General features: G+C 41.4%; 1 protein-coding gene across 1 annotated transcript in view; it reads left to right on the top strand.

The window, feature by feature from the left end:
• The window catches only part of Gpc6 (glypican 6), a 1,071,780-nt gene that overhangs the window by 969,708 nt on the left and 79,217 nt on the right, over positions 1-22,855 (top strand). Inside the window, exon 6 of the mRNA XM_006994688.3 lies at positions 9,312-9,455. Within this exon, the coding sequence (XP_006994750.1) occupies positions 9,312-9,455 (144 nt within the window). The remainder of the gene's footprint in view (positions 1-9,311; positions 9,456-22,855) is intronic.

The raw sequence follows: 22,855 nt of genomic DNA on the forward strand, positions 1-22,855 counted from the left end.
TAGCAATATTTTTCATATGAGTGCATGGTATGCTATAGTTCTTCAGGCCGAGAAAGAAATGCTCAACCTTGATTTGGAAGAGACAATTGCTTATTTGAGCTAAAGTGTGTAAAGGTATAGCAAAGGGTCTTTCATGAACACTCATGGGTTTCTTTATTTTACTTTCCTGCTTTTACTTCTCATTATAGATAACCACATGCTAGCTAACTTCAACAAATGCAAAATAGGGAGATGATAATGAAAACTTTTACTTATTTATAATTATTCATTTTTTATTTTTTAAAACATACAATATGTGCTGGGAATGCATAGAAGCTAGGATACAGTGATAAAATATTTAAAATTCTGTTCTTCAGAGAGTTTAAATTGTTCATTCATAGCTCTGTGTAATCCATGTACTTGACATGTTATTCAGTATTTCTCTGAGTAATTATAGATTATGTCAGTTAAAATAATATACCTTTTTATTTCATTTTTCAGTGTCTTCTCTAGGCATCATATTTCATCTTTAAAATGGCTTTGAAAATTGGGAAACCACATTGTTCCAATGTCATCCAAGTTTAAGATCAAGAACAGAAGCTAGAACTCTAACTCTTGGGCTCTTGTTAGTGACTTACTATGGCCAAAATGTGTTTATTACTCAAAGTTCATGTTGAAAGTTAACTCCTGGAAACTTTAGATGTAATTACAGGAGTTGTCCCATATAAAGGAGACCTGAGGGGCCTTTCACTGGTCCACTTGCTAAGTAAGGACAGAGAAAGAAAGTGTCATCTACAAATTACCTGGTACTTACCTTACACTTCACATCCTCTAGAACTACCAAAGTTTCTGGTCTTTATGAATGACTAGTCAGAGGTATTTCATTGAAGCACTTCAGATCTCCTGAACACTTCTCTGTTACCCCACAGCTGTCTGTTATGAACTCAACAGCTACACCTGGGTCCATGATACACAGTCCTGTATGGACGTACTGGTTCTTTGTTTCCTTGGGTATCAATGAAATAGAGTGAAATTCCCCAGTTAGTCTTCTTACAGATAAAGTCAGTAGCACTGTAATAGAAATTACAATCTAGTAAATAAAGAAAACACCACTTAGTCTCAAAACATCAAGTCTAGGTAGACACAGCCACCGAGATAGAGAATACCTACAAACATTGCCTCTCAAGTTGCCAGAAACGACTTTGGAGACTTGTAATCAAAGCAGCAAAGACAAGGTAGAGATCAAGGGGACAGGAGACTGGCTGTAAGTCCCTCTGAAAAGGTGGACAGTACATTTGTCTATGAAACGTACGTTAATATATTTCAGTGTTTAGGTTCTAAACATTTAGAAACGAAATGGCTGAATGCAAATCTGTTATCAATACACCTCTAACTGTTGCCTCTCCTCCCCCCTTTCCTTCCCCTCTTCCCAATAAAACAATAAATTCTCCTCATTTAGTGCTTGTCATCTCAATGCCAGTGTCTTTCATTTCAGAACTCCAACAGACTTCTGAGACATTCTCGTTGTAATCCTCTTAAGGGAGAGGAATCAGGAGTCAGGGAGCTCCCTGCAATCCACAAGTCTTTTGAGTTGGCTGTGTAGGAAAGATGACCTCTTTGAATATCCACAGCATTTGTCTACATCGAAAATTCTGAATACTTTCTGGAGTTATCTAATTATTCCTTTCTATATCCCTGAGAGTGAATCAGGCAGAAAGGAACACTGAGGCTACTTTTTAAAGGGGTACGTCTAAAGATGTGTTCCCCTTTAAGTGGTTTAGCCTACAATCACAGCTTCTAGAAACTTCTATTTTGGTGTAAAAAGAAGACTCTTTTCCTACCTTAACTGAGGGTGGAGCGGCAGCACTGACCTCTAAGACAAGTCTATCAGAATCTCATTTCTCTTAGCAAGTCTGAACCACCCTCATCTTGGGGTGGAACTGCCTGGAGGAACCCTACAAATAGCATCATGAACACATTGGAACATGTGGTGGCATAACGCCCCTGTGAACATTCCCAATTTAACATGTGGACTCTGCTGCTTCTGCCATATTGTGGGAAGCATAAATCAGGCCTTGAGATATGGCTCAGTGGATGAGGATGCTTGCTGCTCTTCCAGAGGACCTGACTTTGACTGCCAGCTCTTTCATTAAAGAACTGCCAGTTCTTTATTAGCTTTAACTTCAGCTCCTGGGGATCCAATCTCATCTTCTAGCCTTTGTAGGCACCACACTCGTGTGTATAAGCCTACACACAGGCACATACTCATAAGTAAAAACATAAATAAATAAACATCTGGGAAAAAAGAGAGAAAGGAAGGCCAGGCCAGGTGTTTTCTTTTTCACTCTTTTTTTGTTTCTAAGTAAAACTTACAGAAGGTATAAGTTATGGACTTCTGTAATTATGTAATGATTATCAAGCACTTGTTTTCTAGATAGTGGGTTGTGTGTTCCTGCTTCATAATTTGCATTTGATCACGACCACGTGCCAGTGTGATAAATGGGATTGTTATCCCTATTAAACAGAGGAATCCGGCAATGGTAGCAACACCTTTAATCCCAGCACTCAGGAGGCAGAGGCAGGTGGATATCTGTGAGTTCAGGCCAGCCTGGTCTTCAGAGCAAGTTCCAGGACAACTAGGGCTACACAGAGAAACCCGGTCTTGAAAAACCAAATATATATGTACATATATGTATGTATGTATTCAGAACAGGGGAGAAAGATGGACTCATAGAGACTCCTCTATGTTCCCACAACACGGGCTTTTCTCAGCTCCATCCATCAGCCACTTGTCCTTCCACTTCCCTTGATAAACACCAAGTTTCAGAACTCTGAAAAGCATCTGAAGACCGAAGTTTGCATTTCCAGCCCTGACCACTTGATCTACTCTCCTTAACCTCAGAACCTGTCCATCTTATTATAGATTCTCATCTGCTTCTTCTTTTGTTCAAAATATGAAACATCGGGGTACCCCAACTACCCAGGCCCCTTATATCAGACTGAATCCCCTGTGCTCATAGAGCTATTACAGCAAACTTAGAAATCAGGTATACTCCAAATTTCTGTCCAATAATTCCATTTGTCACCCACCCTATGAACCCATGTTTTTAAACTTTTTCTAATGGATTACATGTTGTCTTACTGTCCACAGGCTAATATGACCAAATACTGTAAAGTAGGTGACATAAACAACAGCCTTCCTTTCTAAGGTCACTGATCCTATTTCCCACCTGCCATAATCCCATCACTTGAGAGATTAGGTCTCAATTTAGGAATCTGGGAAGGACACAGATATTCAGACAATATGCAGATACAGAACTGTGAGTTTCACTTTGTGTGATCTCAGCTGCAGTATGGACATGTGGGTTGGTTTTTAGTTGATTCGCTGTATGACACTGATCCAGAAGTCTTTTAGCAGACAGGCTGATACTCAGGGTCCTCCCTGTACCTGTTCTCATCGAGTTTTACAGACTTGGGGATATTCAAAATTTGAGGTCATTGTGAACAAGTTCTTATGAAAGTTCCCAGCACATTTAGAGGTTCAGTGATGTGGTGATATCAATGGGGAGAAAGTGAGCATTTTCTTTGGTTTGGGTCTTAGACCCAGCAATTTCTACTTTGAAGCTACCTTCAAAAATCTAAACTAGATATAAATAATGGAAAGTCACCAGGCTGTATTAACTAATCTGTGGCCAGTTAACACCTGCCAAACAAACCCACCACCAAATGTGAAACCTCTCCCCAGAAACCACCAAACATTCTTTCAGGGAATTGCATTCCTGTGATTTCCCTAGATCCCTTGAGTCAGACTCCTCCCTTCCTGAACTGTTAACCCTTTCAGTGCCCAGCCCTTCGGAATCTCAGCAAGGCTGGTCATTGCTATTGTTCCCCTGCTCTGTCTTTATGCTTCTTAAAAGTCAGTTGTCATTTTCAAAGCAATCCAGAAGAGCCCACTCAACAGATCCCCTGGAGCTTTGGGAATGTTAAGGCCCTCCATCAGCAGTGACCTTGCTACATGGAAATGATTTAAGCACTGGGGAAGAAGAGACCCACTATCTTTATCACACTGGTTACACCATCAACTTCAGAAATTGTGAGAGAGAAGAATAATCAATAGTGTGTTAAGACCAGCCTCCAAGAATGCCAAGACAAAGTATCCCTGTGCTGCGAAATGCTGAGTTGAAGGAGAAGTTTGAATGCACAAAAGAGAAATTAGCTGTAGTGGTGAAGCAAATGAATTGTATCTCAAGATGGAATTTGTCATTGGGAATGGCACTCAAGGGCTCTCTGCGTCCTTCAGTGTGACCATATAATATACAGGATGAAAAATGCTTCCAGTTAAACAACACAGAATCAAATAACAACACAAGAATGAACACACGGTAAATGTGCATATGTAGGTTCAGAATTAGCACAAATGAATAGTTGGGGAAAGCTCTTTGTGTTTAAATTCAAATGCAAATGCATCATTTTCTCCCTTCCCTTTCTCTCTCCAGCCCCTCATTGCTCTCTCTCAAATTCATGACCTCTGTTTCTTTAATTCTTATTGCATACATTTCCCCCTTCAATATATGGCTAAACATGTAACTACAACCTGCTTAGTCAATATAAGGTTGCTTCTGTGTATATGATTTCAGGGCTGACTATCTGGTATTGGATAGATAGCCAATCAGGGCCCTCTATCTGGGGAAGACTATCTGTCTCATTCCCAGCATCCCTTAGCTGCCTGTAGATTTTGGCAAGGGTTGGGGTCCTATGGGGTTTTCCCCTTCTGCGTTAGCATGTCTGCTGGTATCGTTCTTATTCTGGGCCTTATTTAGACAGCCCTGCTGTTGAGACTTCACTGGTTTAGCTTCCCTGCATTTCGGGAGAGACAGTCTCATAGCAGACATCCTGTTCCTCTGGCTGTTACCATCTTTCGACCCTGCCCTTCATTATGTTCCCTGATCCTTAAGTGAAAGAGCTGTGTTGTAGGTGAATCAATGAGTCTGGGTTCCAAACAATCACTTTTCTCTGCTCTTTGATTACTTGTCATTTTATGTAATGGTCTCTATCTGCTGCAGAGAACATTGTTGACGGATGAGAACTGCACTTTCTTGTGGGTATAAAGGTAAATATTTAGAATACAGTAGGGATTATTCTAGGTTTGTAAAGTAGTGGCTATAGGTTCGCCTTCAAAATCCGTGACTTCACTAGCCCCAGGTAGCTGTCTGGGTTTCCAGCACCAGGCATTATTCTTTTAAAAAGTTTCTGGGAGAAAAATCACCTCCTATATACAAATGTTAGAAACATAAAGTTACAACTGGATATGTTCTGAAAACTATTGCTATGTGGTCTTAGGGTTCTGTAGAGGAAAGGAAATCATAAAATGAATATATATTATATATGGGACTTGTAAGAGTTCAGCTAATCCAACAATGGCTGTCTACCAAGGGAAGGTCCAAGAACCCAGTAGCTGTTCAGTCCCTGATGCTGGATGTCTCTGCTGCTCTGTAGTAGATGCTGGAATCTTGAAGAATTAAGCTCTAATGCAGGGAAGGAGTAAACTTGCCAGTGTGAAGGCAATCAGGCAGAGAGAGCAAGCTTCCGTCTTCCATGTCCTCGTATAGGCTGTGAGCAGAAGGTGTGGCCCAGATTAAAAGTGCATCTTCCTACCTCAAAAGAATTAAAAGTGGGCCTTCCCACTTTAAACGGTTTAATTAAGAAAAAAAAATCTCTCACAAATGAACCCAGCCACTTGGGTTTTAGCTAATTCCAAATGTGGTCAAGTTGACAACCAGGAATAGCCATCACAATCCACCTCTTGTCAACTTGACACATAGTCATATCTCCTTAAGTCATACTTAATTTCTAAATGGAAATAATAATCAGGTTATAATTACAAGTAACATGATGTAATAATCCCACAATTAATTGCAAACACATTAACCAGGTCACAATTATGCCTAATATGATATAACTGTCCTTGTCCAACCTCACATTATAAATTTTAAAATAGATGGCAATGTCCCTTTAGAGACATTCTTTTAGTATCTCATACTTAACTATGATAACCACTGATATTCTCTTAATTGATGTTATATTACATGATAAATTGAGGGAAGAAAACACAAATTTCTATACAAACATATTCCTAACAAAATATGGCAGAAACACTCATGTTGGTTATAATGCTTGTTTCTGCAGCCAGTCACAAGGCCTTAGCTGGTGTTGAGAACTACCTTCTTCCACCGCCCATTCTGTGTTTCCTTTACTCTCAGCAAGTGCCTTAGCAGGTCTTGGCTTTTCCTGGAGGAGTGACCCACACCTTCATTCCTGATGGGTCTGTGCCCTTTGTCATCCTGCCTGGGTTAGGTTGTTCTAGCTTCCTGTTAACGCTAATCACAGGACATGGTAGCCCCAAGAGACGCCGTAAAGGATCTCCTGCACTTGACTTCATTGTGGAGAAGCACTCCAATTTCTCTATGATAACCTGGATCTATCACCCCCTCCAAACACTGTTACTCCTTTCCTAGCCTGTTGGTTTAAGGGCATCAGAAGCCCAAAGTGACCCGGGGACGTCCGACCTTCCAGTTCAGTGGAATGTTTGTTGTGGCCCCTGGCAGAAGCACCCTCACCTCTGGAACCAAAACTTCTAGGACAGCAGAAATTAGAGTTGTGGGAACAGGAAGCACAAGCTTCCCTAGTGGGTCACTGGGGATGACAGTGAGTGGAACTATTCCGTTTTCTACCCCTTGATTCCTGGCCCCCATGGATCCTGCTATCCTGGGAGAAGCAGTATCAAACACTGGACACTGGTTAAAAGCATATTCCATCCTCTGGAGAGCCCTGCCCCAGCTCTCCACGCTGCCGCCCCCAACTGGCACTGTAACTTTAAAAAGCCATTCCATCTTTCTGTCAAGCCAGCTGCCTCGAAATGGTGGGAAACATGGTAAGAATGCTGGATTCCATGATTATGGGCCCCCTGTCACATTTCTCTGCCTCTAAAGCAAGGTCCCTGGTCAGAAGCAAAAGTGTGTAGAATATTTTGATGATGGATAAGACATTCTGTTAGTGCGTGGAGTGTAGTTTCAGCAGAAGCATTTAGCAGGAAAGGAGGATCTGCAATAGAAATAAATATCTGCTCTAGTAAGGACAAAGCATCGGTCTTTCTATGGAGGAGTGGTCCAATTTCATCCACCAAGTCATTGGCTGATCACCCTAGGGAATGGTGCCATATCTGGGGCTCAGTGTGGGTCTCTGCTCTTGGCACTCATCAGTAGCTGTAGCCAGGTCAGCCTTGGTGAGTGGAAGTTCACATTGTCAAGTCAAGGCATAAACTCCATCTTTGTCATCACAACCAACTTGTTCATGTGCTCGTTGGGCAATGAGGGATGTCTGGGGGAAAGCCTGACTGTCCACAGAATGGGTTTTCCTGTCTACTAGACTGCTGAACTTCTCTGTTGAAGTCACCTTTTGATGAACATTACATAAGACACAAATATCTTCACATCCTTCACCCACTTTGAGAGAGCTAGCCACACATATTTCTTCCCCAGATGTCTTTGTCACCAATTTTCCACTCTTACTCTTTCCAAGTCCTTTACCATCCAGCCAATCCATTGGCTACAGCCCATGAATCATTGAACAATTACATGTCTGGCCATTTCTCCTTCCAACCAAATATATGAATGACCATGTACAGTGCCAAAAGTGCTGGACACTGTGAAGATTTCCCTTCACTGGTTTCTTTCAAGGTTGTCCCAGAAAGGGGTTGTAATGCTGCAGCTGTCCATTTCTGAGTGGTGCCTGCAGAGTATGCAGAATCATCAGTAAGGCAGGCCCTACTATTCTCTTCCTCAGTCAAAAGACCCAATTAAAAGCAGGTCTTTTCAATTCAAATTATTTAATTACAAAAAAAAATCCCTCATAGGTATACCCAGCTGCTTGGGTTTTAGTTAATTCCAGAGGTAGTCAACCAAGAATAGCCATCACACTGTTTCCTGAAAGTCTAGGAAAGGGATTATCTCTTGATAGCTAGTATAAGGGAGAAAACATCTAGAAATAGTGAAGGAAATGTTCCCACACCAACCTGCGTGGAATCACTGCGGAAAAAGATTGGCATCTCGGTCCCTAACTTCATTACAATAAAATGTTTGATTTCCCACAGCAACCCTAACAGTGACATGAACAGCTGTCAACAACAAAATTAGAAGAAAATGCCATTATGTGGATTTCACCCACATTTGCTTGTCCTATTTCCATACCATTGCTCAGGAGAATATTTTCAGAAAGTTCTTCCAGTAGAGATTTTCATTATTCAAAAGGGAGCCCCACAGGTCTGGTATGCTGCAGATGACATACACTTGTTATGTGAGATAACATGGTTCCCAAATGGTTGCTTACTGAATGCCAAATCCAAGGACACAAAAGAGTCTGGGCCACAATTGGTTTAATCCTGGAACCATGCTATAAAGAATCTGCTATAATTCCTGCATTTAATGATTGGTTCTTGCTATTTGTAGTGGTTATGTTCCATATGGTGATGCAAACTGATGTGGCAAATACTGAATCCTAATTCCTAAGAGGAACATGGGATTAGATGCTGCTGTGTAGCATGAATTGACAACCCAACTGGACTCATGTTCCAATTTGTTTTAGTTTAAGAAATCTTATTTAAGATCTGTGTGCTTGATGAACAATGAACTCAAGAGACCAAACTCGGAGTTGAATGAAGTGTATGTAAAATGTATGTTATCCTTGTGAGACATATCACTTCCTTCCTGGTGTCTGGCACATTAGACTGTCTGTAAGCTCTGTCTACATCAGGGACCCATTTATCCAGTGAAATCATAGAGAAAACACACACAGTGTAAGAACATGGATTAAGTAGACCACAAGAAGGGCTATTCTTTACAGTAGGACACAGAAACTGGAATAGAGAGGGCCTTCGTTCAACATTACCTGAGAACATGTACATGGGGCCATTCAATTTTTCTTTTCTTTCTTTTTTTTTTTCTTTTTTTTGCCACGTTATCTATATCAATGAAAGTATTGTGAGTACTGACTTTAGGGTTTACAAATGAATTTTCAGTAGGAAGACAAATTTGCAGATAAGAAATTTGTAGATAATGAGGACAGGCTGTATGTGGCAAAACTATGAGCTGGTCACTCCATATTCATGTAGCAATTCTTTTCTATGGGTGTTTACACACCTTTAAATTTAAAAAGTAGAAATCAAAGATTTTGGAAGTAAGAATTTCATGAGAAAAGTGTGAGGAGTCCTGTACCGTTTGCCTCTGGATTGTGAGTTGACGTCAGTTTCATGGCGGCGCCCCCTCTGCTTCTCCTAGGTCTTTCAGGGCTGTGGCCAGCCGAAACCTGCTCCAGCTCTCAGATCTGCTCGCTCGGCTCCAGAAAATTTTAACACCCGTTTTCGGCCCTACAACCCCGAGGAAAGACCCACAACTGCAGCGGGCACGAGCTTGGACAGGCTGGTGAGTACTCCGACTGATGCCCGGGATGCCAGGCCGTTTGCTAAGGTACAGGCTGTGGGATCCCCAACACTGGCTGGAAACGCCACCTTATGCTTGGACCTGCCCCTGTCCCAATTACAATGGTTGACAGTGAAAGATTTGGTTGGTTTTTTTTTGTTTGTTTGTTTGTTTGTTTTGTTTTTTAACTTTTAGATCATGGATTTGATTATTTAGGAACTCTTAAGATTGCTAATCCACTAGTGCAGTGACTAGGATTCCAACTTTATATTTCTTCTGAAATGCTGCTCTCAGAGCCCGGCTGTTAGGGCTTTCAGATGTATAATTACAAAACCACATTTCTAATTCATGTGCTTCATTTCTTTTCTTTAAATGCTTGCTTATGTGATTATAATGTCCTGTCATTTTCTTATGATTTCTCATAGTCTAACTTTTCTGTTTGGAAAGTTTCTTTCAGGAAGTTCTGAATTAATGCTACTTTTTTTTTCTTCCTTAAATGCCTTTGAAAAATGAGGGTCTTCGAACCATTTAATGTGTGTTGGGGACTGGGTGGCTTTTATGTAAGAAAAATGTATCTTGTGATGGCTACTATACACATGATAAATACAGTTTTTAATGTGTTTTTAAAAAACAAATTTGGCATAAAAATTAAGAGCTCCTAATTTCAAAGAAATATGGCCTGATCATTTCCAATTCAATGTCTTCAATTCATAATGCTATAAACAATCCATACACCTGTGCTGTTAGTGCTGCGGATACTGCTTTGCCAATTATCTTGATGTAAAATTAGCAGATAAAACCCTCAGGGTCATACAGCATTTGAACCACGTCTGATTGTGTCATATAAACTCAATCTCGAGGGTTGTTGGTTGTGAAATACTTTTATTAGTCCCTGTTATGAATGGCTTTATGGTTTTAGTTAATACCCCTTCCACAGTGTAGAACTCGTAAGATTAAATTGGTTGTGTTTGGACTCCATGTAAGTACATCTCAGCATTTCTCTCCATAAAAAATCAAACGAATGTAACAACATAAAGGTCTATCCATTAAGTGTCAAAGTGAAAGGTGGCTGTTCTCGTTAACTGCTAAATTACGCTTTGAATTTATTACCCTTTATTAGCAAATAAAATCCCTTCTTCAGCACAGGTTTCAGAAAAGGAATCATAAGCGTGATTGCTTCGACCTATTCCCCCTTGCTCATCCCGTCCTCTATCACATTTTCAAGAATATTTGAAAAATAGTTACTATTTGTCTTTTAAGCAACCAACTCTACTCTGCCAACTGACAACTCCATCAGCTTTTTCCAAGAATGTTGGGTTTTTTTTTAAGAGTACGTTGCTTGGATTCTACTTCACAAAATGCTTTGTGTCTCTCAAAGCAGAAACATCTGGGGAGTACAGATTTGATTTCATTTTAGCCAGTGTGAACTCAGCCATTAGAGGAGGTTAGACCCATCAAGATTTCTGCCAACCCCAGTTGAAAACTGGAATACAATGTAAAATGAATCTGTTTTCAACATCTCATGTGCAAAATTTTGCTCACAAAAAACAGTATTGTTTTATACATCTCAAAAATCTCTTATAGGAAACTTCCTGTTAAATCTTCTCACAATAAGTGAATAAAGTTCTTAAAAAACAAGGGCATATTATATACATAGCTAAAGTGCATTAAATTTGGACACCATAGTGATATTCTATGACAAAGGAATATTTCTCCTTTGAAACAGTGAAGCATTTCTCCAGGCTAAGTTAACACATGCCCTTAAATGAGGAAAATAAAATAAGGAACAAACAACCTGCTACTCCACACAGTCTTAGTGCAGCAAAACACAAACTAAATAAAATGCAACACTGAAAATTTTCATGATCTTCAAAGTCTGACAGATACATAAGCCAGGATTTAAACCTTAAAATGAAATAAAATAAAAAACTTCACCAAGTAACCTTTAAAATGCACCCCTGAAAGGAGTCTGGAAAAGTATTGAAGACATTCTAATTTATGTCCCCTGCAAATATTTTTAATCAATCTTTTTCTAACAATAAATGACAGTGGTTAACCACTTGTCATGTGTAAAAACCCAGGGCCAGTCCCAGAGCGTAGGTATTCAAGCCAGGGGCTACATTTATTGTACAGTGTTCTCCATCGATGCTAATACCGACTTCCTCCTAGGTGTGACTTCAGGCTGTGTAGGTGAGAACTGCAGTTTTGTTCATACTGTATGTTATGAAATTCTGATCTTTTTTCAAATCTGAGAATTAGCCAATTGTAACAACTAGCCTCCTTCCAGTTCCTCTCCTTCACTCCTAAGATCGGTTGTTCCCACATCAAAAGATGTTCTGCTGAGGTTATTCTTAAGACATAGATGCTGGGCCCCAAGCTCCCATCAGAGGCCTCCTTTGCAGCCCCTGGCTTCCCCAAGGCCATTTCCCTTTAAGCACCTGCTTGCCTTCTGAAGAGAGGTGAGCAGTCGGATGTGGTCTTTTATGGACCTGTTCAAGAGGCAGCCCTGGTGAATTCTCCTGATGGGTCTGTTCTCTATTACTGCCTGTCCCCACTGTTCATAAACAAGGCTTGTGATACCTACTCCTGTTTTAATTTTTCCCTGAAAAGATGTTTCCTGAATATTTATAAGAAGCATGTGTCCCAGAAAAGGAGGAAATTGGAAAAGATTTCTCTGTTTCAGCAGAGAAAATGTTTTAAAAGCCAACATCAAAAGAATTCTCCCCTCACCCCACCCATTTGCCTAAATGAAAATCACTGCATTCTGACGCTTGTGGAGGGTGACTTCTTGACATCCTTTAAATTAGTGCCTGTGGTATTGACTCTGGAATCTGTGGGTAAATGTTCTTATGTCAGTTATTGTAAAACTGTGTTTTTATGTGAACTGATAATTGAGGGGTTTGTTTTAGAAATAAAGGTCTCAAACCCCAAGTCACTGCTAGAACCCACAGAAGAGAATCAGAAAGAACATAGTATCTTTCAAAAGGCCCAACCCCTTCAGAAGGAGCCTGGAAATTCTCATCTCACAAGGAAAAGTTTTCATTTGTTCTTCGAAAGCTGTGTGGGCCTAAAATGCTGTTGACAGTAGCCAGCAGCCTTTAAACATGCTAGCCTCAAGTCATGCTTTGTTTTCCAAAACCAAAAGATTGTATTTGTGTGAATTCAGCTGCTGATAGAAAGCTGGCTTTGGGGGAAATATCAGAGTCCTCACTGCCAACAGCTGCATTTTACTGAGGATGCCAAGGCCATCACCTGATCCCACTAACAGGCTGGCTTCACCATCATATCTCACCCCAGCAACCCTCCTGCCCCCACAGGCTGCTAAAGGTTTCCAGTTAAGTGGGCCAGAGGTCATTATTTGCACTCTGAAGAGGATTGCTTCTCTTATCCTTTTCATAAATTTATCCTCTGCGGATTCTCTGAAATACCTTGATAGAAGGCTATGAGTCTAGAAAGTTCCCGCTCACTGGAAACATCAGGTGCAAAACTAATTCAGCATGAAGTCACTAGAGTTCTCAGGTCTGAGCACAGAGAGGTGTTGGGCATCATCTCCTGAAAGGCAATTAGATGAAGAACTCTGAAAATTAGAGTACAATGTGCTCACTCGGTGTACTAAGGCAGAGACTGTCTGTTATTCTCAGCAGCTCTTTCATTAGGGCAAGTCTGAACTCTAAATTATAGCCCTTAGAGGAGTGCAATTTATAAAAGTCAACCTTTAAAAAAAAAAAAAAAGACTTTGAAGTTAACTCATCAAGCCGTGATGATTTAATCCAAAGCAACTCCAGTAAGTATCTCACCTTGTCCTGGTTGTCAAGATTTCCTGGTTATTCTCCTAGTCACTAGGAATGTGGGAAGGGTAGATGGAGTGTCAGCCAACCGATGAATCTAATATGCCTTTTGCTGTGCTATGATGTATAAAATAATCTCTTTTTCTTCTTCTTTTGAATTTGTTTTCCTCTTGCTTCCCAGAGGACTGTGTGGAGGACCATGCAGCATAGTGTAAGCACTGGTCTCATTCTTTTGTTCATCCCATTTGTCTAGAACATTCCTGAGAAATGCTACCTTCCCTTTTAACCCTGACCCCAACCTTTCCCCTTATCTGGTATGAGTAGACCACTGTGTGGGGTCAACTTGCTTCCTCCTTTGGTATTTACGGCTCATAACTGCTTTGGTATTCTTTCCCAGTGGCAAGGTTTCCAATCTAATCTTCGTGGAACACTGCTTCATTTGGTGGGTGATTAAATTCTATTCTAATGTTCAGACTGTTGTCATCTGCCTGAAAAACTCACCCATCCCAGTGGGCTATATTGGCCTTTTCTTCTTGTGCTGAGAGAATAATCACCTCACTATTAATAAGAACAAACCGGCATCGACTCTCATGCACAAAGAACTAATTTTTCCATTAGCAGGGACATGGAGAATTTAGGGCTTAAAAATAGTTTATGCTATAAACTGTTTTTTATATATATATTGTTGTTCCTATTTGAATGTACTAGGTGCATTGTTTTAGTTTGGTTTTGTTGTTTGTTTGTTTGTTGTTTTAGCATTGTGGGAGAGGGTACTGGATATTGTTTTATCTGAAAGTGGCCTGTATAGGCCTGAAGACGAGAACTCTAGGTTGCCTTGACTATTCCCATTAACTAAAACATTACAGAATGTGGTTTTCACTATTTCATGATGGTAACATTCTTTGAGAAGGACCTGTATCCTTAAGCCAGAAATTTGGTACATACCTGTAATCCCAGTTCAAAGCCAACCTGGGCTATCTAGAGAGTCCAAGGCCAGCCTAGGGCTACATATCCTGTCTGAAACAAAACAAATTTCACAAAGGTCTGTAGACTACATGTGTTCTGCGACCAGGAAAAGGGGTGTCTGTCACTGGTGGCGTACTTATTTTTTCAATGAGCACTCCCATGATATAATGGTGTTCTCTGTCTCCACCCCACCCCCACCCCCGCCTTAACCTAGGTGGTACTGGTACTGTGTGAAAGTTTTTCTTTAGAATTCATTTATTTCAAAGAGAACCTGTCCATGCTGAATAGCCACCCATCCATGGTACAAGTTCTAGCCCAAGGCACTTTGGATGAGGTAAGAGAACCTAAGACTTAAATCTAGAACAGGAACATCCTAGGAAGGAAGCCCTAGAAGAAGAAACAGGAGGACAGAGGACTCAAGGGTTCCTGATATTAACTAGAGGATGAGAGGGGAAATCATGGCTGGGTGGTTAGGCTTCTGTCAGTCTGGCCAAATGAGTAGCCAAAACAGCTCCAGCCAAGTAGTCCACACTTGCTCTTCCCTATACACTGCCTCAAGATCGCCATTTGTTCCAGCAAATGCGCCCATGTGATCTCCTCAGCAAGTGGCTACCATGACCCTGTGACTTCAGCCCTGGAATCTCACCTTCCTTCAGTGTCCTGGGATGAATATAATCACACTAGCACCCCTTATCTGCTGGGCTTCTCTTGTTTACTCTCACCAAACATTAAACCCCAAATTCGAGTTTTGAGAGGATCTTTCAAAAAAAAAAAAAAGCTGCATCTTCTTCAGTTCGTTGGTATTTAGTAGAAGCAAGCATATTATCAATAATGCCACATACAGGCTTGGGTACCGGCAAAATACTATCAAGATATGTGCGTTGGGGATGGGAAGGAACATTAGTGCTGGCCTAGTATGTGCACAGTCCAAGGTTTGATCTCCAGCATTGGGAGGGGGAGGGAGCCGGGGAAGAGGAGAGAGACAGAGAGACAGGGGGGGGGGGCAATTTAATTTTTTTTTTTTTTTAATATTGCTTTGAAACAAAATGAATGCAGCAACAAACGTTCTGGACTTTGATTTTTTCAGAGTAAAATGATAGTCATAAAAAAATGTTCTCCCATGCCTCTCTGGGGCCATTTGGATGTGATTTAGGAAGCCTGGGTTGTAAGGATTGGGAAACAGTTGTTCATTTCGAATTGCCACAGCATTTCATTGGCACCTCAAAGGAGTCTGCATCCGGGCGGGCGAGCTCCACCACTTTGCATTTCAAAAGGGTGTCAAGCTGGATTTAAGAAACCCTTTTATTTTCCAGAGGTTCAGCCCCTCTCTTTAGGTTGGAACTGATCCTTCTACTGTCTATCCCAACACACACACACACACACACACACACACACACACACACACACTCACCCACCCTTCTATCTTTGCTTAGCCTGAATAATAAGAAGAAAAACATCCCTAACAACAGGAAACCAGACTCTCTGCTTTAATTAGTTTCCTAAAGATAAATGGGTCAAAGTTAGATGGCTTGCAGTCTCTGCTGCAGCTGAGTCAAGTATGCCCAGTCACCCCTGCGAACAAACCGCTACTGCTCAGTCCCCTTTGGATCATGAGCTGCCCTGTCTTGCCTGAACCTGCTTTATCTGATTGCTATAAAACCCCACTGAGACACCCCAGTTTCATTTCCACCCTTGGAAATAACAGCAGCAAAATGCAGTGTGCTTTCAAAGCCAAGAGAAAATAAAAATACATGAAAACCAACCCACCCGACTTATTCTGCCTGTTTCTTGCTGTTCTCCTGGCAACACACGCAGCATGAGGCTGCAGAGAAATGCCTTTCCCATTCAGGAGGTTTGCACTTGATTGGGCCCAAGTGGGGACTCTCAGAAGACACCCATAAAAAGGGGTGACTTATCTCCACGATATGCTGCTTATTCTGTGGCTTTGAAGGATGCACAAATCTAAGTCAATGGTGAGCGCTGCTGGAAATCCACCAAAGAAGTCCTGGATTCCTCAGCTCCTACCAACAGATGCAAGACAAGGTCGTGTTCACCTCCTTGGGAAGTCATTCTTTCAGGCACATCAAAGAAGAGCAAATAGCTGGCTTTCCTTGAGTGGGCTTGCGTACCACCAGGAGAAAGACAGTTGAGAGACCTAACTATAGTGACTTCCTAGGAAACGATACGTACGTAGTCTCCATTGCTGCTTTAAAGACATGTTCAGAGAATCCTATGGCTCCTAACAGCAGCATAAAACCATGCTACAGTTTTTATTCGATATGAGTATCTAAAAGCTACTCCCCCACACACACCAAAAAAAAAAATTCTGTTCAACTCTGTTAAACACTCCCTCCAACCTCATAAACACTTCAGTAAAAACTTTGGTGATCTTCATGTCATTAAAATGAAAAGCTCCAGGCTCAGACTTAAACAGGACTACTGTGGATCCGGGTCTGTTTTATAGGCTGTCAATATATTTACTTTCTGCTTCAGACTTTGAAGTTTCTTTCAGAATTCCTAGACTTCAGCTAAAATCCAAATTGATGCATTCTATACTTCCAATCAATCCACACATGTGTGTATTGAATTCTTCGCTGTCGCACAGCACTTAGTAAAACTCCCTGCCACATAAGATCTACCTCACAGGGAGATGTGAGTGCTGGCGTCATCAACAAGGGAGGGTTACTGCTCACCAAAGACATTGCTTTTGATGTCAGTTATATATGCTCTGTCTCCTCCAGGGAACAGTAGGTAGCGTAGGGCTTCCTGAACCATTAGCACACAGTAGATAGGAATTTGATTTCATAATCTAGGATAGACTACACCAAACAGAATGGAGAAGGAATATTAACAAATGAATAATTATCGACAAAATATGTAAATGGAATACATTAAACATCTGCAGCATCCTGGGCATAGGCCATGTCTAACAGCTCATTTTCTCTCTCACACACAAGAACTCTCTACCCGAGTCTTGAGCAAATTAAACGGAAACTTTGCTGTCAGTTATAAACTAGTCAAATGAAGAAGTCCATCTGCCTACTCATTTCCAGAATCTTCTTTTATCAAGAAATGAAACTGGTGTTTCAGTCAACTGATCAAAAAAAAACCTTAACAAGCAAGTCACACTAAACTGCCTAGATTAAGTGTTTGTTCATGTGACATGTCAGTTGACATGGGCCTCTTCATTAAATATTGCTCAGCTTCCAGACCTTTTTCTTGTCATGGAAAACCCGCAGTAATTTTTCTTCCAAGCTGTCTGAGGCATTTGCTCCACAACTCCCCAATGTGATGTTCATGCTTCTGAGAGACAGAGCTAAGAAATGGGATATTTCATAACTACTAGCTCTGATATATTTGCTGTATAATCAATCAGCTTTTACCTGACTCTAGGGCCCATAGAATACATTTTAAAGCATTGGGAATTTGGCTATTCCCATAACATACGTGGACACTCTTTACTGCTGGCAATAAACCTCAGGCATAAACATTGTAGAGAAAAACCGAATGAAAAGAAGACCACTTGAGTGAAAATTCACTTTCCTAATTCATAAAAGTTAAAGGTAGAGAGATATCTACAATATGTAGTAATTCTATCACTTAAGCTCATCCACGGTCATTTTCATCAAAAACCTCATTCCACGGATTTTCTTACAACTTGAAGACTGTCCAAGCTATTAGAAAATGGAAGCCGGGTTGACAGAAATGGAGTGAACCATGAGCAGAGGCAACTCCACTATTATAAGCTTACGAAACTTGGGGAGAGTGTCTGCATGTGTGTGATAGCTTTAGAACGGTTTTCAGTGCCATCTTAATCTAGATGGTCAGCAACAACAGAAGCAGAGCTGCCTCTAAGAAGAGCCCCACAGTGGTGCGCAGTCTAACACGTTGATTTCTTGTTCATGTCAAAGGCCCACTGGCTGCCTGTGGGTCTGCAGCACCCTTCCTTCAGGCCCCTGGGAGACAGAGAAGCTGTTAATAGCTCTTCCCATGTCACACTAGCTGGAGAACTTGGCTATGTAAGAACAGTCGCTGTTAATGTCTGCACCTGGAAGGAATGCATCACCTCAGTCATATCTAATTGGCCAAAGTGAGTCATGTGACCAGGGCAGCCTTCCAAAAGTTAGTGATGGATATTGGTGTATATCTCATACAGATACAAAATAGACATGTTGGTGACGACACCATCGAGATTTTTTTTCTTCTTTTAAAAAAAATGTATTGATATTTTCACACATGCATAGTGGGTCATCAGGACCACTCCCTACTCCCTCCCCTCCAGCTTCCCTACGCCCCTAAAAAGTCAAGATTTTTAAACTGGCCATCTGCTTTGTTATCCTCCACGCCCTAAGGCAAGCCTTGCACTGGAAATGCACACGCGGAGTAATCAGTCACTGGTTCAGTCAAGAAGTATTTGTTGGCTCTAACCTGACAGAGTCAGAGCTCACGAATCCATGGAAAACAAGAATACAATTAACTATAATTTCAATCAGAACATGCTATAATGATTGGCATGCAATGGACTGATCCTTTCATGTGCTTCTGAAAGAATGAGCATGAAAAAAAAAAATGGGGAGCCAGGGGTATAACTTGGTTGTAGACGGCTTGTCTTTCCCAGCAGGTACACAATCTGGAGTTCGGTCTCCAGTTCTGGCAAAAATAGGAAGTGTGTGCGCTGCTCCAGCACAGCAGCATCTCTGTCTAAATCCAGTGGACATCTTAGCATCAGCTGCTTATGAAGTCCCTCTGAACTTGGAATTCAGTCCTGAGTCGACCTCAGCATAGACATCTCACCCCATAGCTGATGTTAGTGACTCAAAGAAGGATGTAGAGCCACCGCCGAGGAGTAGGAGGGAAGTGGCAGCAGGGACACAGGGTGAGCCTGGACGTGTTTATTACTGGCGTTTAAGCATCTTCTGGATCCAGACAATGCATACTTTCAACGCGGCTTCCCCGTTGCAGACCCCGGGTGCCTGTCTTTTATGACTCTGTGTCATGTCTGCTTAGGCGAAGCAGTTTTTCTGCTTCTCCCCTTTCTGGGTCAACCTTGTTGAAACAAATCAAATTGTTCCCTCTTTCTCTCCCTTTCATACATCATCATTTAAAATGACTGAGAAGCTGTGTTCTGGAACCTGCCCTGGTCTCCTCTTCCAGTACCAGTTTATTTCTATGCAGTGTTCATGAAGGAGAATACTTTTTACAGGTTAATCAGGGAAATTGCAGCAACTGACAGCAACAGCAAATGTATCGATTGCAGTGAACAGTCGAGGGAATGTGTGCGTCTCTGGCTTCTGCGCGGAGCCATTTGCAAAATCTGAGAGCTTTGATCCTACTGGGAGAAAAATTACAATACAAATTCATAAATTATTTATGTGTAATGAGGCAGGAAACCGATGACTTTGTAAATTTTATTCTAAAGGATTTTGACCTCAGAAAACTCCCCCAAAGGAGCTGGCATTCATTTCTGTGAAATATACTCATCTACTGGCTTGAAAAGATGAGTACTTCCTGTGTTTCTTTCCTAGCTCTCTGAGTGCTAGGGAAAGGGGCAGGAGCTGAAACAGCCCTGGGAAGAAATAGAGACAACAAACTGCTTTAATTGATCTCACATAAAATGCCAAGACCCAGAGGCTGTCTGTAGAGCAAGACACATGTTACTTGGGAAAATCAAACCTTCTCTTTATACCTGTTCTCAAGAACAAGATGCTGCTTAGGAGTCCTCATCCTCTTGTTGGTGCGGGCTTCTTAGTAAAGGGAACACAGCTATAAGCTTTTTATACTTCCGTTTAAAAAGTTCTGAGTGGTGAGGCGGCTCAGCAGTTAGAGACACAGCCTGTGTTCAGTGCCTGAGGTCCACATGGTGGGAGCAGGAAGCTTGCTCCAGCAAGTTGTCCTCTGTCCTGCACACACACAAACCACACACACACACACACACACACACACACACACACACACACACAAACCATACACACACACACACAAACCACACACACACACACAAACCACACACACACACAAACCACACACACACACACACACAAACCACACACAAACCACACACACACAAACCACACAAACACACACACACACAAACCACACACACACACACAAACCACACACACACACAAACCACACACAAACCACACATACACAAACCACACAAACACACACACACACACAAACCACACACACACACACACAAACCACACACACACACACACAAACCACACACACACACACAAACCACACACACACACACAAACCACACACACACACACAAACCACACACACACACACACACACAAACCACACACACACACAAACTACACACACACACACAAACCACACACACACACACAAACCACACACACACACACAAACCACACACACACACACAAACCACACACACACACACACACACACACAAACCACACACACACACAAACTACACACACACACACAAACCACACACACACACACAAACCACACACACACACACACACACAAACCACACACACACACACACACACACTATAGTTTAAATTTTTAAGTTTTCCGTCTCTGAGACCTTTTGCTACAGTCGTACTATAAGTGTATATGTAAACTTTTTGCTCATTTTACTCAGGATATACTGAATTTTATTGAATACACTGAGTATACTGATATATACATAAATATACGGAGTATACTGATATACTAAATATTTCTGAATCTGATTATTCTTTTCATTGCTCTGGAAAATTCTAAGTCATTGTCTTTTCAAATATTGTTTCAACGTACTTCATTTTCTGTCTTTGTTCTTACTTTTTTTTTTTTTTTTTTTTTTTTTTTTTTTTTTTCGAGACAGGGTTTCTCTGTGTAGCTTTGCGCCTTTCCTGGAACTCACTTGGTAGACCAGGCTGGCCTCGAACTCACAGAGATCCGCCTGGCTCTGCCTCCCAAGTGCTGGGATTAAAGGCGTGCGCCACCACCGCCCGGCTTGTTCTTACTTCTTAAGACATGGCCTATGCTCTCACTGTGTTCTCCAGACTCTTAACCTTTCTTGGTCTCCTGTTATGATGAGAATCATTTATTTCACTCCCTTTCTCAGCTGATTAAAGCTTTCTTCCATGATGCGTAATGTCCCACTTAATCCATCTGTATACATTGATTTGATTGTTGATTTCTGGTGTTTATTTCTTCCTTTCAAGTATGCTGGCTTTAACATCTTGCTGTTTCTCATGTTCCCGATTCTATGTCTTCCATTTTAAACACATTCCCTTTACACTTAAGTTTGTACTTTGAGTGTTGAAGAGTTTACTGATCTTGTCTAGTAGTTATGCAGATTCTCAAGAGTAGTACTTTATTTCTTTGTATTCCAACCGTGTGTGTGTGTGTGTGTGTGTGTGTGTGTGTGTGTGTGTGTGTGTGTGTGTGTGTACATATTCCTTGGGCAATCGGTATGAATTCTTTTTTTGACCTGTGCTGAAGGTTCTGTCTACTTCATGCTCACCCTGAGGGTTCCCCGTAGACCCCCATAGTTTTTATCAGGCACTGGTGCAGGCTCATCACCAAAAGCCTTACTTTAATCTTCGGTCCTTTACTCAGCCTACAGACGGATTAAAGGCAAAGCTTAAGGCATCCAGGTCTGAGGAATGTCCTTCTGGCAGAAGCCAGCCTTGGTGTTCTTATTCCGAGTGTAGAGTCCCATTTTTACCTAGCTTTATGACTTTGAAGGTTTCTTTCTTGCCAACTATTTGACTCCTTAAAAATATAATTTCTATATTTTATGTGGTAGTGTTAGTTGATTTTAGTAGGCAGAGCTGTCAGGAGATCCAGTTTTCTATATTTCCCAAGAAATGCGTAGAAACACACATACACAAACACAAACACACACACACAAACACATACACACGTTTACACGTGGTAACTTCCTTCACCAGGAACGTGTCAAGATCTTTAGACCTAATGAAATGTTAACCATTCTTCATTCAGAGCATTGTAATAATTATTACTTGGGTCCTCTGTTTCTGATAATTGTTTTAGAAAGTGCTGTTCTAGTGAGCTACAGGGCAGTTGCTGCCGTTGGCTAACAGTATTCTAGGGACCTACATGAGTTCTTGATCAACAAATTCCACAGCCCCAACTCTGTGGCTCCAATGCGGCCAAGCTTGAGCCTCTTGACCCAAGTTCTTCACAGGAACAAGGTCTCACAAATTAGACCCAGGCTTCTGGGTACACACACAGAGAGAACACCTCCTTGCTGGGTACACACACACACACACACACACACACACACACACACACACACACACACACACACACAGAATACCTCCAGAACTCATTGCTGGTAGGTTTCTCCTATGGCAAATTCTAAATAAAAGATGCTACTCCTTGCAAAAAGCCTTCACCAAAGTAAACCCAAGTAGACCATTCATGACATTTTTATGTTGGCACCTGGAAAGGCTCAGCTCCATAAACTTACCAACCTGGACCAACTGTTTGCAACTGCAAACAGAAACTAAGCAGTCAACTCTGGGGTACAGGGTGATGGGAGTCATTGAGGAACACTCCTTCGGCGATGATACTCAGTTGCTTGTGTGGGGCATGTCAATTACTATTTCAACCTAGTTCAAGTGCACTTTTCATAGGGGTATCTTTTAAAAAATA

This window comes from Peromyscus maniculatus, chromosome 9 (assembly GCF_049852395.1).
Source record: "Peromyscus maniculatus bairdii isolate BWxNUB_F1_BW_parent chromosome 9, HU_Pman_BW_mat_3.1, whole genome shotgun sequence".
In the NCBI taxonomy this organism is placed as follows: Eukaryota; Metazoa; Chordata; class Mammalia; order Rodentia; family Cricetidae; genus Peromyscus; species Peromyscus maniculatus.